The following is a 16,207-nucleotide window of genomic DNA, read 5'->3' on the forward strand; positions in this document are numbered from 1 at the left end:
AAGAAATGTACATGAAAATACACTTATGGTTGGAGAAAAGGACTAAAAAACAAATGGATTTTTAAGCCAGAATTATTTTTGTTGCGAATAATAGGAGGCAAATTATGAGAAAGACTGCATATATTTAATTTTACGTGTGCTAAGTGCAGCAAGAATTGTATTTGCCCAATATTGGAAAAATGAAAATTTACCAACTGAAGAAGAACTAATTAAGAACATTTTAGAGTGTGCAGAAATGGATAGATTGACTTTAAAGATAAAAGAGAAAGAAGATTCAGTGTATTTTAGAACATGGGATAATTTTTATCAATGGCTAAAAAAACGAGTTAGAGAGAAAGGAATGTGATATGTAACATTGAATATATACTAGTAAGAAGAAGACTATTGAGCGATTAATTAACATATTGTTTATGATAATTAATTATTATTCACTGTTTTTTTAAATACATGAACCCAGACAACATGCTGTTTGCTAAATATTAAGAAAGTTATTTTAAAAAATCCTAACCCTAACCCCAACTCTAACCCCGACCCCATCCTATTCCTAATCCTATAAAAATTATATATATATATATATATACATATATATGTATGTAGGTCTTTGGTTATTCGGGTTTTCTCCCACGTAAAATTGGAAGTGTCTTGGCGACGTTTCGACAAAGTCATCTTCAGGCTGGTGTTTTCGGCTTTGTGCTTCTAGGAGCAATGTTCTTAAGAAACAGCTACGATCACACATTGCTCCTAGAAGCACAAGCCGAAAACACCAGCCTGAAGATGACGAATGGAACTTCGTCGAAACGTCACCAAGACACTTCCAGTTTTACGCAGGAGAAAACACGAATAACCAAAGACCTAGATACAAACACCCACGAAAACCTCAGAAAACAAATATATATGTATATTGATATATATCACAAGACAGTAATTGGACTATGTAACTGTGACCAAAATTTCATTTGCTAAGCCAAACAGTTATTAAGTGAATTTTGCCACATTTTATGACCTTTCTTACCACAGTTTAAGTGAATTACTATGGATGTTAAATTAATAGCATGATTCTTAAGACAAAGGAAAAAAAAACCTCTCATCTTCCAACTGGTGTATTTCGTTATTATTTTAATGTACTTATATGCTACTGCTACTGCTACTTGTTAACTCCCAGTGGTTTACAACAGGACAAACATGTAATTCAAATATAAATATAAAAACAACAATCCTGTTGCTGGCTGATTTGGCTTCCAGAAATTCCAGGAAGGGTTTTTGGACTTGGCTTGGTCTAGGATAGTCAGTTTCCCAGTTGAAACTATGGCTAAGCCTGTCCATGTGTTGTGAAATTTAGGAGTTTTCATTATGTCTTCTGACTTTTAGTTGGTGTTCATGGATGCGTTGCGTTAGTTTTCTGCCTGTATGTTCTACATACTGACCATTGCAGTCCTTACACTGTATGCCAGGGGTCTTCAAACTTGGCCCTCTTATGACTGGTGGACTTCAACTCCCAGAATACCTCAGCCAGGCACACGTGCCTGGCTGAGGAATTCTGGGAGTTGAAGTCCACCAGTCATAAAAGGGCCAAGTTTGAAGACCCCTGCTGTATGCTGTCGATGACTCTGCTTTTTTTCTTCTGGGTCTGCTGGGCCTTTTGGTTTACTCAAGACTGTTTTGGAGGGCTTTAGTTGATGTGTGTGTTGTGGTATTGCCATGTGGTTGTACTGTAATAGTCCGTGGGTGATTTATGATATTTTTTATGTATGTTACCTTTTTATACCGTATGATAGTTGTGCTATATTGGGTTGCGTTTGATGAAGTTGTGTGGATATCCATATGATTGGAAGATGTGGTATAGAATTATAGATGATTTGTTTCCTTTTGGGGGGGGGATGCTCAGGGTTGCAGATCTATCCAGCTGTGCAGTAGTGACTAACCATCAAGCAGAATTAAGATTATTTTCTTTTCCGATGCACCGACATAACTCTATTAATACCAATTAAAGGATATTTTGTGCATAGAAGAGGAGAGAGGCTCTGGTGATTTTCCAGTGAAATTCAAATTAGGAATTCAGCTCTGACAAAGAGCTGTATGTAGGGACCCATTGTTTTAAATTGGCCACCTGTTAAATTCTTTCTGTAGCTAATGGTGATTGTAATGGCCTGGCTATTTGATCTTTTTTACACCTCAGATTGTTCACAACTGCAGCATAATCCTAAACTTGCTTACTTGGAAATCTTCAAGACACTTATCTCTAGGCCAGGGGTAGGCAACCTTGGCTCTTTTAGGACTTGTGGACTTCAACTCCCAGAATTCCTGGGCCAGCATGGGGGAACTATGGCCCCTTCATGACGCGTGGACTTCAACTCCCAGAATTCCTGAGCTGGCATGGCTCAGCTTGGAAACCTCTCCCTTTCCCCTCAGCACGGCTGGCTCAGGAATTCTGGGAGTTGAGGTCCACGAGTCATAAAAGAGCCAAGGTTGCTTACCTCTGGCCTAGGCCTAGGCCGCTTTATGACTCGTGGACTTCAACTCCCAGAATTCCTGAGCCAGCATGGCTCAGCTTGGAAACCTCTCCCTTTCGCCTCAGCATGGCTGGCTCAGGAATTCTGGGAGTTGAAGTCCACAAGTCATAAAAGAGCCAAGGTTGCCCACCCTTGGCTCTAGGACAATGTGATTATTGCAGCATGACTGCTCCTTATGTAGCATAAAATAGAAACGAATGGCAATGGTATTTAAAAAAAACAAAACAAAACAAAAAAACCCCAGTAAGTTAAAAGCGATTAATGTATCCAACTCTTACCTTTTTGACCAAGCCGTACGTGCTCACTTTCAAAAAGCTCTAAAATGTTAATAAGAATAAAGTAAAAGTATTAGTTCTATGAGAATATTTGAGTTTATATATCAGAATTGCTTATTTGAATGTAATGTTCTAGCCATGTACAAAGATTAAACAACAAGACCCACCTGCAGGTACATGTGCAGAATCATCAATATCCATCTGACCAGTGTTCAGGTCTAATTCACTAAAGTATTCCTTCTTGGGGAAGGGGGAATAAAAAGACATTTTTTGAGAGGACAAGGTATGCCACCATACACCATTTGTGAAATCAACATTAAATATCAATATATTGCTTTAATTGGCAAGCTGAACACAGAGCCTAAGACTCATGAGAGCCTCGCACCGTGTAATAAATTCCTTCCCTCAGAAGACTAAAATCCCCAGCATTTTAGCTGAAGACTCAATACAGAAAGTCCTCGGCTTACAAAAGTTCATTTAGTGACCGTTCAAAGTTACAACACCACTGAAAAAAAAATGTGACTCATGACTATTTTTCACTCTTGCAGCATCCCCATGGTGTTGTGATTGAAATATGGATGTTCGGCAACGGGTTCATATTTACGACCGTCGCAGTGACCCGGGGTCATGTGATCCCTTTTTGCGATCTCCTGACAAGCAGTGGGGAAGCCAGAATCACTTAATAACCAGGCTGCCAACTTAACAACTGCAGTGATTCATTTAGCAGCTGTGGCAAAATAGGCCACAAAATGGGGCACAAACGTCTCACTTAGCAACAGAAAATTTGGGCGCAATTGCAGTTGTTAAATCAAGGACCACCTGTATAGTAAAGTGATACTGCACTGCAGTATAACAACTGCCAGAAATGATTTAGTTATTTAAAAGCAGAGACATCACCTTGCCAACAAAAGTGCGTATAGTCAAGGCCATGGTTTTCCCAGTTGCAATGTATGGCTGTGAAGGTTGGACCATAAGAAAGGCTGAGCGCCAAAGAATTGAGGCCTTTGAACTATGGTGCTGGAGAAGACTCCTGCGAGTCCCCTGGACTGCAAGGCGATCAAACCGGTCAGTCCTAGAAGAGATCAACCCTGACTGCTCTTCAGAAGGCCAGATCCTGAAGTTGAAACTCAAATACTTTGGCCACCTAATGAGAAGAAAGGACTCACTGGAGAAGAGCCTAATGCTGCTGGGAAAGATGGAGGGCAAGAGAAGAAGGGGACGACAGAGAATGAGATGGCTGGATGGAGTCACTGAAGCAGGAGGCGTGAGCTTCAATGGACTCAAGAAGTTGGTAGAGGACAGGAAGGCCTGGAGGAAGGTTGTCCATGATGTTGCAATGGGTCGGACACAACTTCGCAACTAACAACAACAATAACAAATAGACTAGAATTTTCTTTACTATCACTTGCCTAAACCCTGAAAAATATTCTTTTGCAGTGGGGGATTTAAAATTCATGTATCAGGAATATTCAGCAATTCTCATATATTCCGATTCAAGGTTTACATGTGCCCCATATGTAGGATGTAGACCACCACTTTTTTACACTAATCCATTCACCCCAGCCCTGCCCCCATTTTTTTCATTCCCTGCAACAGGAAACAAAAAAATTGTTTTCTCCATATACCAAAAGCGCTAGAAGGAGATGATTACCTTTCTTCACCCTTCGTACATATTCATCTTCTAACATTCTGAAGGTCTTCTGCGCTTTAGAAAAATGCTAACCATTTTTTATACATATCTATTCAGGAGAAAGTCCACAGGGCACAGCACCGTACGGTTAAATTAAAATGTTAAATTTTCAAAGAAGCTGCAATGGATGCTTACCAGTTCATGTATATCTCTCACGTTCAGTGGGACCTGAATGAGTCCCAAGTGATTTCTAAAATTAGACAGCTCGCTGGTGTCATAATTTGGATTGCGAAGGTTCATCAGCACCTTTAAAAAGAAGACTAGAATTGACCATGCGTGTGTAAGAACTAAATAAAATATTTTAAAATATCTACTTTATACCAAAAGGACAATTTGTGCCGGCCACATTTTTGTGCCCACTTATCCGCGGGGCCCCCGCCACAGCCAACCCACCACCGGTGTTTATGTTTGGCAAACTCTCCGCAAACATGCTTTCCCACTAATGCTTATTTGTGAATCTAATGACTCAGAAGATCCATTCTCAGGAACTACAAGATTTTGAGTAAAAAAAATGCATATTCAAAACTAAAACCTGATCCATTTTTTTGCAAAAACTTACCTCAAGAAAATCTTTAGGTGCATAAACTGGCCTGAAGAGACTTAGATCTGAAATAAAAAAAAGTTATACAACCCTCAATATTTTGTAGCTCTTTGGACTACACATTCCATTAATAATAATTATCAACTTTTGTTATTTCAGCCTCATTCTAATATCTAACATCCAAGAATATTTCCAGACCAGTAAAACTCATGCAGAATAATTGAAAGCACTAATTGAGAACAACTCTTAGAAAGGTGTTTTTTTTTAATGAAGAAAAAAAGAATGAACAAAAATATCAATAAATAATTGAGGCTGGTCTATTTTAACTTGTTTAACATTAAAGGATAAGGTACATTGGAATAATCAAAGTATCTGTGCACTCTTTGAGAGATGGGAGGGAGATGTTTCCTGTCTTTCTCTTATATATTCTTTTTAAAGCAGTAAAAGTAAGTTTGCACGTGCACATCTCCTGGGTCCGATTTTAATTTTCATAATGAAGGCGTGCTGTACCTGGTTCATCCGTTCCCATTTCGTTCCATTTGTTCAAAAGTTCTTTTTGCTCACTCAGTGGTCTCTGTAGAGCACACACACACACAAAAAACAGGATGTAGTGAAATCTAATAGGGACACATACCTAAAATATACACAAGACTATAAATAAATTTTACATTTAATAATAACGGTACCTTCTGTGATAGTGGAATGCCAAGTTCTATACACATGCTGTTCAGGCTCTTCAGAATACGTTTTTCCCAGTTTGCCTGGAGAAGAGAACATATATCAATAGAATCAATTCATCTTCCTCCTAATTATAATTTCTGATTGGAAGGTATTCTCCCATTTACTCTTTCAATTTAAATTTTAAATACCGGTATAGATTATATGCGTACGTACATTTCCATCTAATCTGCCTGTTCCGAGCAGGGCAATGTCAAGTCCACACTTCTCAATTGTGTTTACTATGCACAGCTGCAGAAGTAGTTTTTAAGTATTGGCAGAGAAACCCTGCAAATGTTATCTTGTTCAGAAACAGGACAGGACAATTGGTGGCATATTACTGTTTTAATATCCATAGCCAGTGAGCACGGAGCAAATATTGTACCACACAATCCAGTGCACTGGTCATTCCACTTTTGAACAAAAAGACTGAAATATGTGCTATTTAACTTTGCAGTCTCCGGTCATTTTCCCTATCAAAACTTTTGTTTTGATCAGGATTTGATTTTTTTCCAACAACAAAAGATAGATAGATAGATAGATAGATAGATAGATAGATAGATAGATAGATAGATAGATACAGACAGAGAGAGAGAGAGAGGTATAGATATATATAGATAGATAGATATAGATAGATATACACACATACATACACATACACATACACACAGATATATATATATATATAATATAGATAGATAAATAGATATAGATACATATATACATACACATACACACAGATAGATATAGATATAGATAGATAGATATATACACACATACATACACATACACACACACACACACACACACACACACACACACACACACATATAAATAAATAAATATATGTTTTCTGAGGTTTTCGCGGGTGTTTGTATGTAGATCTTTGGTTGTTCAGGTTTTCTCCCATGTAAAATTGGAAGTGTCTTGGCGACGTTTTGACGAAGTCCCATTCGTCATCTGCTCCTCGAAGCACGAAGCTGAAAGCACCAGCCTGAAGATAACAAATGGGACTTCGTCGAAACGTCGCCAAGACACTTCCAATTTTACGCGGGAGAAAACCCGAACAACCAAAGACCTACAAATAAATATATATATATATATATTCAATAATGTGAGTAAAAATGCGACTCCCGGGCATAGTTATAAATAAAATAAATACGACAGGAATGAACGCCATCAAAAGAGAGGGAGATATAAGATTACTAATGAATCCAAAAATCAACAACAGAAGGATAGATAAGGGAACCCGAAGGAACGATAAGAAAGAACATAACGTCAGAGATGTATTCCGAACACCGGCTGATCAGCTGGGGCCAGTTACCCGGTCAAAGAGCCGTGTGCAAACGTCGACCAAACCCATTTAAACCATCTTTCCTAGAATGGCCTTTTAGCCCTGATGATGTTGGGGAGTTTCCCCAATGAAAGCTTGGCAACCTTTTTATTAAAGTATTTTTAGTAAATTATTTTTACTTATAATTCTCCCGGTGATCGTGTATTATTTTATTTATTTATATGTATGTATGTATGTATGTATGTGTCATTTAGGGAAGAGCGGGATGTACGATTTCCTCTTAATTCATCAACCCCCTCCGGTGTGATATTCCCCCAAGCCAACTGGCCGAACCAGGTCAAACGCTTAGCATATACATATATATCCATATTTGAGCATGTGCAGTAAAATTTAATCAAATCAAACCTGAGCTTTTCTCATGTAAGCTAAAGGTTCCTTGATATGTTCGGGAGGCACTGATGGAGAACAAGGTAAAGGAAACCTAAAAGGAAAAAAATAGATATATTTTAGCGCAAGTACTATTCAGACCCACATTTCTGGATAAATCTTTATAGATCAGATGTTTCTTAGAGACAAGTACATTTTCAGGCACAATATATAGCACTAGCACTAAGACTTATACCATTTCATCGTGCTTTATAGCAGGGGTCCCCAACTCCTGGGCCGTGGACCAGTACCGGACCGTGGCGTGCCAGCAACCGGGCCGCACAAACAAGCAAAGCCCCATCCAAGGGATGCAGGCAGCACACAAAACCACATACCCTCCAGTCCACGGAAAATCCTCTCTCCAAGGAACTGGTCCCTGGTGCCCAAAAGGTTGGGGACCTTTGCTTTATAGCACTTCACAGTGCTTTACAGCCCACCGCACCACCACGGCTCTCAATATATGGTGTCATGATCAGTCCATGGCCTTGTGAAATATTGCTAGAGGCAATTATGTTTCACTATTTATCCTGGCAATACGGTAGGATGAAATTGAAGAGAAATGTGAGGAATTGATCATTGCTTCGAAGACTTAACCTCCGACAATTCATTCTTTGTTCCCTGCTAACTTCCCACAAGGTCAGTGGGGAAGCCTGCAAGAAGTCAGAAGAAGTCAGCAAAAAGTCAAAAATCACAGCCACGTTAAGTCCTCGCTTAATGACCCAAACGATCCTCTCAGGAGGCTCCAATGCAGTGGTTCTCAACCTTTTTAATGCCGCGACCCCCAACCGGTCGTAAGTCGAGGACTACTCAACCGGTCGTAAGTCGAGGACTACTCAACTGGTGCAGCACCGTTTGCAGAATGGGACTTTTGGCGGGCTCAGCAGGGCAGAGACAGCCTGGACAATTCCTATTGGCTTTTGAAAGCCAATAGAATTAGACTCTATTCAAGAGAGTCTATTCTATTGGCTTTCAAAAGCCAATAGAATAAAAGGGAGTAGCACAGCTAAGGAAAAAGGGGAAAAAATGGCGGACTGCGTTGTTTGGCAACCCCTGTGAAATGGTCGTTCGACCCCAAATGGGGTCCCGACCCACAGGTTGAGAACCACTGCTCTAATGTGTTCAACCAAGAATGAGTTGCAATGGAAACAAATGTCATACAGGTAGTCCTTGACGTACAACCATTCTCCTTAATGATCATTCAGAGTTGTTGTTGCCGTTGTCCACCCTGTGGACCCAGGACCGTTGCGCTAGGCTTGCCACCAATCTTATTGTGAAGCATGCAGAGGATATAACAGTGGTGGGCCTTATTCAGAATGACAATGAAGCTGCTTACTACAAGGCAGAGGATTTGGTGAACAAAACCAGCCTCATTTTAAACACAGGAAAAACTAAACAGATCATTGTTGGCTTCAGAAAAGGCAGACACAACCACACACCTCTGTGTATTAATAATTCATCTGTGGAGGTGGTTTCTGGGGGTGCAGGTAACAAGTAGGCTAGTTTGGTCGCTCAACAGGGAGACACTGGTGAAGTGGGCATAGCAGCACCTGCATTTCCTACGTCACATGAGAAAAGCACATCTTCCTTCCCCTGTCCTTATCACTTTCTACAGAGGGGCGACCGAGAGCATCCTGTCATACTGCATTACTGTCTGATTTGGAAGTATTACTGCTTCAGACACGAAGGCGATGCAGAGAGTGGTGAGGACAGCAGAAAATATTACTGGCAGTTCACTTCCTTCTATCCATGGCACATAAGCGTTGCTTGAGCAGGGTCCGCAGGATTGCCTGGGATGCGACACGTCCTTTTCACAACCTGTTTTCCTTGTTACCTTCTGGGAGGAGGCTTCATGTGATCCGAAGCAGAACATCCAGATTCAGTCACAGCTTTGTTCCATACAGCATCGACCTTGTGAACTCTCAAGCTTCCTCAAGTTACAACAGCACTGGTAAAAGTAATTTGTGGCCAGTTTTCACACTTATGACTGTTGCAGCATCCCTATGGTCACACGATCAAGATTTGGGCTCTTGGCAACTGGCAGGTACTTATGTCAGTTGCATGATCCCAAGGTCACGGGATCACGATTTGTAACCTTCCCAACTGGCGTCCGACAAGCAAAATCAACGGGGAAGCCTGATTCACTTAGCAACTGCAGCTATTTGCTTAACAACTGTGGCATAAAAGGTCATAGCGTGGGGCAAAACTCACTTAACAATGGGAATTTGGGGGTCAATTGTGGCTGTAAGTCGAGGACCACCTGCAAACATTAAGTTAGGGGTTTCCCAGCAGAATCCAGGGGAGAAGTGAAGAATTTCTTTTACTCACACTTCGTTACAAGAAAATCCATCTTTCCCACAGTTTTACTGTATTGTTTTGGGTGTTTGGATTTGTAGGGAATGTTGCACATTAGGATTACACTAAAGAAAAGGGTGATGGCAAAATTTTACGAACCTCCGAGGTAAGAAACACTGCATGCAAACATGACGCCAAAGTTACACCAGCACTGAGACAAAAACAAAACTCACATACTGATTTCTCTATAAACAGCATTGTGCAGCTTCTTTTCCCAACCTGGCAAAATAAGTTAAAAAAAACAAACAAACCTGAAGATTAGAAAAACTCATAATTCGGATGTTAAAAACTTGAGAATAATTAGATGGGGTAAGAAAGAGAATTTTTAGCATTAAAAACACATGAAAGCACAGAACTGGACAGATTTCAGCCTGTGAAATCTCAGGTATAGGGGTCAGCAGTTCAGTTAGCAAGCTTCTTAAAGCAAGGAAGAGGTATCAAAAAGATTGCATAGAAAATTGGAGCAATATCAGCTTGGACTCCATGGTTGTTAGCGGAGAATAAAGATACATTTTTATAAGCTGTTTCGGTGAAGGTATTTATTAGTCTGTTGAAAATTAGCCTCGAATAGATGGATGTAAAATTCAGCACTTATTCAAACCCAAAATCTTAAAATATAATGAATAAAAAATCACAAACCTGAGGCCTTCAGGAATTCCTTAATATCTTCCTTTAGGGACTGTAGCTTAATCTCTGGATTATGTAAACTGAGCTAACAAGAAAGATAAACATAACAAAAGGGTCAACATTCTTCAAACGTCATGGGAAGATGGACATGCTGCAATAGGGTTGTGACTGTGAGGACGGCTTGTAAGCCACTTTTTTCAATGCCGTCGTAACTTGGAACAGTTGCTAAATGGATGGCTGTTAAGTCAACAACTATCTCTATGTACGTGATAGACGTCACTTAACTAAATTTTAGTTACTTTAATCCGGTGCTTCCTGACTGTATTAGCATTTGTGCTATTCCAGTTTGAACCTCACATCTATTCTAAAATAGAGGGGGTTGTATGTTTTTAGATCCTTTATGCTTTTTTTAATGATTGTACCCTACTCTCCTTAATCTTAGAATGTGAAGGATGTGTGTATAGAATGTATGTTCTTATCTGTGGTTTTTACTTGTGTGTATAGTGTGCACTGTGGGCAGCACTTAATTTTGTTGTGAGTTACACAATGACAATAGTTCTATTCTACTCCGGTCTATAAAGATCTAATTAACTCATATTAAATGTGTAATTATCAACTTCAAATAGACTAATCTACTTACACATCTTAAAAAATGAAATACGGTAAAATTAACACTAAGAAAAAATAAATGTTTCTTTGCTTTATACTTTCAAAAATAAATACCGAAAATGACAATCAATTGGATGAAATTTGAAGTTTCTGTAATGAATTGAAGTGAATTAACATTATTTTTTAATTCAGATAGCTATTGTGTAATGGAAGAAGAAATAAATGAGATTGGTGATAAGAGGAAGGATGAGAGAAATTAAGAACTAGAATATATCTGGAAGGGATACCTGAACTGATAACTTGTTGAGTTAAAGTGAAATTTGATTTTGGTAATTGTAAACTGATAACATTTTAAAACGGGTTTAGTAGTAATAGAAATTTAATTTAGAAATGGAATATTTTAAACGTATTATGTTATTTGAGGGAAATAGAGAGGAGACAGTGAATGTATTGAGTTGAGTTGTTTATTTATGTTTTTACTTTGGAATGTCTGATTACCCAAACACCACAGTGTGTCCTGAGTACTTTTTCTTAAAAATTAAAAAAACAATAAAATATTTCCAAAAAAATAAATAAATAAATACCAAACGAAGCTGATTTTTGAGAAACCTTTGCTCTTATTTGTTTTCAGCATAATCTTGAAGATATACAGTAAACAGCTTGAAGCTTTGTAAGAATAAACAGACCCTGCTTGATGCCTTTCCTAACAATTTGCATCAATGCACTGACACGGTACTGCCAAGTAACAAGTCTTAATTCAGATGGTAAGTGACAGCAGATTTCTGCACGTCAGACTTTCTGAACACAGAATCTGGAAACAAATGAATGCTCAGGATTATTGTACATTAAAAGCATTTAAGGGGCTATTTCAAAATATTCCACAGAATATTAATATTTATATATTCTATAAAATATTTAGAAATCTGAGCAATCCGTAAGACTCAGGCACAGTGCAAGCTGGTAAATAATATTTCAGCCCTTTTCATACAAAAAAAAAAAAAAATACTGCAGCCTAAGCTTTTCTACGTTTACTCAGAAAGTATTATTCCCATGGTAATTCTAGGAAATATAGTATCATAATGCATCTTATAAAAATATGGACCTACACCAATTATTCTAATTTTGATGCCATCCTGAACCTTCCATCTTATAGATAACCAGATGGAAATAGTAAAGTAGAAAAGAAAAACAGAAGTATATTAACTTGACAATACTAATTATAGGTAACCTTGACTTACGACAACTGAGCCAAAATTTCCATTACCAAGTAAGATCATTGTTAAGTGAGTTTTGCCCCATTTTATGACCTTGCCACAGTTCTTAAGTGAATCACTGCAGATGTTAAGTTAGTAATACAGTTCTTAACTGTTAAGTCTCGTTTATTAGGTGGCAGGCCTCTGTCTGTTTAAATTCCAAAATCCCAGAACACTTCCGTTTCTTCATTTTTTTTATTACTATTTTTTGATTCCACCAATTAATATTATTACTGCAGTGCATCAGGAAAAGCAATACTTTTATCAATGTACTGGAAGAAAAGGACACTGTTTTTTATTCTGGTTTGAATACAGTGAGAGAGAAAAGATACTACAATGTTGGTATTGGCAAGAAAAAATATTATTATTATTATTATTGAAATAGACTACAAGTAAAAGTGATTAATACATCAGAGAAAAATATTATTGTTATAATGCATTTGTAAAAAGGGTATTATTATGAATGTATTGGGAAGAAATAGTGATATGTGTGTGTAATCTATAGTTAGATTCATAGTTTAAATCTGGTGGAAACTGAATAAGTCAAGTCCTAACCACAGATTATTGCTATTATTATCATAACACAGTATGAAAGAGAAATAGATAGTATAATGTATGCATTGGCAACAAAAAAAACTGATACTATTCTTCTTGTTGCCATTATTATTATTATTATTATTGATCATCGCACAGTCAGCCCGATGTTCAGACTGGATTTGGCATTTTTGTCGACCTATCAAGTCCTTCCCAAGGACCTGGGATAGGCAGATGTGGATGTTTGATGGTATTACAGGTATCGTCGCAGGATGGAAGCAGTTCCTAGTAAGGCCGCCTTTTGCAATTGACTAATAGCGAATTTGTCAATGCCAATGGTGTTCAAGTGGTGCTCCAGTTATTTTGGGATTGCACCCAAGGAGCCTATGACTATTGGTACTACCTTTGCTTGCCTTTGCCACGGTCTTTCTATTTCTATTTGTAGGTCTTTGTATTTTGTTATCTTCTCCAGTTCTTTCTCGTCTATTCTGCCATCTCCAGGCACTGCCACGTCCACTATCCACACTATTATTATTATTATTATTATTATTATTATTATTATTATTATTATTATTATTGGAAAGCACTAGGAGGAAGAATATGTTATTAGAGGTAGTCCTCGAATTATGACCTCAATTGAGCCCAAAATTTCTGTTGCTAAATGAGACATTTGTTAAGTGAGTTTTGCCCAATTTTATGATCTTTTTTGCCACAGTTGTTAAATGAATCACTGCAGTTGTTCAGTTAGTAACATGGTTGTTAGGTGAATCTGGCTTCCCCCAGTGACTTTGCTTCTCAGGTCACAAAAGGTGACCACATGACCCAGGGACACTGCAACCTCATAAATAGGGATCAGTTATCAAGCCTCTGATACAACAGTTGTAAATGTGAAAAACGGTCATAAGTCACGTTGTAACTTTGAACAGTCACTAAATAAAGTATTGTAAGTCCAGGACTACCTGTACTGCAATGGATGTTTTGGGAGAAAGTGATATTATTGTTATCATTAACAATGTTATCACTGACAATCTTATCATTGTCAGCCAGATGTTTGAACTGGGTTTGGCAGTTTTATATACTATTGAGTCATAATTGGGATAGACTGATGTTATTTACTAATATTAAAGATATAGCCACAGGATATGTTCCAAGTCAAATGCTTTTTGTAATTGACTGATGGTGATTTTGTCAATGCCGATGATGTTCAAGAGATGCTCCAGGTGACTTGGAACTACAGCCAAGGCTTCTGTTATTATTAATACTATCTGGATGATATCTGGATTATTACAAACACCCAAGCATCCTTCAAGCTGACAACATCAAGTACACTAAAATCAAGAAGACATTAGAAAGTGAATACATCAAGAGAGGGAAGAACATCTTAAGGTCCAAACTTTAAGAGTGCAGGAAATGCCATCGAGGCAATTAACACCTGGGCAATTCCAGTTATTAGATACACAGTTGGAATAGTGGACTGGATTCAAGAAAGCCTTGACCAAAAGGCCTGGGTAGGAAGGCCAGAAAAATAATGAATCATATCCTTCCTCCATGTGGCATAAAACTTAATTTTTAATGTTAACCGCTGCAGGATCTAAACTGTTCCAAGCAAAGCTGCCTTTTGCAATTGACTGATGGTAATTATTGTAATGAATCTGGATGAAGAAAAGTAATTATGAATGCATTGGGAGGAAATATTATTGCAATGAATTAGGAGAGAACAGAGTATGAATACATTAGGAGGCAAAAGATATTTAGCAGTAGTATATTGCTATGAATGGGAGAGAACAGAGTATGAATGCATTGGGACAGAAAAGATATTTATTATCATCATCATCATCATCATCATTGATCATTGCACAATCAACCAGATGTTCAGATTGAGTTTGGCATTTTTGTCTACCTGTCAACTCCTTACCAAAGACCTGAGATAGGCAGATGTGGATGTTTGATGGTGTTACGGATATCATCACAGGATGGAAACTGTTCCCAGTAAAGTTCCCGCCTTTTGCTGCTGCTATTATTATTGTTGTTTTTGTTTTTAATTATTATTCAGTCTGGGACTGGTAAAAATTTAACAGTTCAAGTCCTAACCAAGGACCTAAGAGCTGTTAAGGTAACATCTGAGTATATACCGTATTTTCCAGCGTATAAGACAACTGGGCATATAACACGACCCCTGACTTTTGAGAAGATTTTCATGGTTTAGAAAATCGTCTTATATGCCGGAAAATACGATAGGCAGTTGTAAGTAGGGTGATTTTTTGCAAAGTCAGGATGATATTATAATGATGATGAATTGAGAGGGAACAGATTATGAGTGCTTTAGCATCCAAAGGATATTATTAGTATTAGTATTAGTATTATTAACAGTCTGAGATTGGTAAAAACTTAACAGTTCAAGTCCTAACCAAATAACTGTTAAGGTAGCATCTGAGTATATAGACAGTTCCAAGTTGGATATTTTTTTTGCAAAGTCAGGATATTATTATTATTGTATTATTATTAATAATATTAATATTGTTTTATTATTATTACTATTATTATTATTGTGATTATTATTGCAATGAATTGGGAGGGAACAGATTATGAATATTTTAGGAGAAAAAACATATTTAGTATTCTAATTACTATTGCAATGACTTGTGAGGAAATGATACTGTTGTCGTTATCGTTATCATTATTTTTGCAATGCAGCGAGATTTTAAAAAAAAAGATACTACAATTGCATGCATGTACTGGCAGCAAGCAACAAAAGATTTCTGTCTGTTATTATTAGAGGGGAGCCGAGCGCAGTGCCGGGTAAGAAGCAAGGAGGAGAGGCGGGGCAGGGCAGAAAAAAGGCTGCGGCGGGGAGGAGGAACCCAAAGCGCGGCTCAAGCCGCCTCACCCGAGCCTGTCGCTCCAGCTGGGCGTGAAGTCCGGAGCTTTTCAGCCTCTCCACGATCTGGGCGATGGTCAGGGAGAGGCCGTCATCCGGCGCGGCTAGCATGGCGCCCACGGACCAAGGAGGGCTTGTGATTTTTCGGTGTTGCGGCACGGGGGACCGAATTCAGCGACACTCCCGCTAGACAAGGTTCGGCTCAACGGGCCGAGTTGCCTGGCGTTGCCGGGCAACGGTGCGGGGCGGGGGCCGCGGGGAGGCGTTCCCCAGGAAACGCCGCCTGGGGAAGCCGCGTTCCGACCGCTTGTAGCGCCCTAGCGAGCAAAGCGCCCGAGATTTTTTTTTTAAAAAAAAAGTCTTTTGTAGAGGCAGAAACTGTGCAAATCATTTCACGCATACACACAAGCATACACACGTGTCCTCGTCTCGGAGTCCACATAAAACCAACCTCGGACAAAAAAGGGGTTTACAACTTGGCAGGACCGGGACTCAAGATGG

General features: G+C 38.6%; 1 protein-coding gene across 6 annotated transcripts in view; it reads right to left on the reverse strand.

The window, feature by feature from the left end:
• Positions 1–15,944, reverse strand: part of TBC1D19 (TBC1 domain family member 19) — a 54,040-nt gene extending 38,096 nt beyond the window's left edge. Inside the window, exons 1-10 of one of the 6 annotated variants that reach the window (XM_039329867.1) lie at positions 15,716–15,944; positions 10,445–10,517; positions 9,979–10,024; positions 7,433–7,508; positions 5,703–5,777; positions 5,527–5,590; positions 5,035–5,081; positions 4,611–4,721; positions 2,953–3,022; positions 2,789–2,827 (exon numbers count right to left, since the gene is read on the reverse strand). In XM_039329867.1, coding sequence (XP_039185801.1) covers positions 2,789–2,827; positions 2,953–3,022; positions 4,611–4,721; positions 5,035–5,081; positions 5,527–5,590; positions 5,703–5,777; positions 7,433–7,508; positions 9,979–10,024; positions 10,445–10,517; positions 15,716–15,817 — 703 coding nt within the window. In that variant the 5' untranslated portion in view covers positions 15,818–15,944. Of the gene's footprint in view, positions 1–2,788; positions 2,828–2,952; positions 3,026–4,610; positions 4,722–5,034; positions 5,082–5,526; positions 5,591–5,702; positions 5,778–7,432; positions 7,509–9,904; positions 10,025–10,444; positions 10,518–15,715 lie in introns of those variants that run through there. The other 5 variants (XM_039329866.1, XM_039329868.1, XM_039329869.1 and 2 more) reach the window with 5 other exon arrangements.
• Between the last annotated feature and the right edge of the window lie 263 nt (positions 15,945–16,207).

This window comes from Crotalus tigris, unplaced genomic scaffold (assembly GCF_016545835.1).
Source record: "Crotalus tigris isolate CLP2741 ecotype Arizona unplaced genomic scaffold, ASM1654583v1 scf7180000024420.512544, whole genome shotgun sequence".
NCBI lineage: Eukaryota > Metazoa > Chordata > Lepidosauria > Squamata > Viperidae > Crotalus > Crotalus tigris.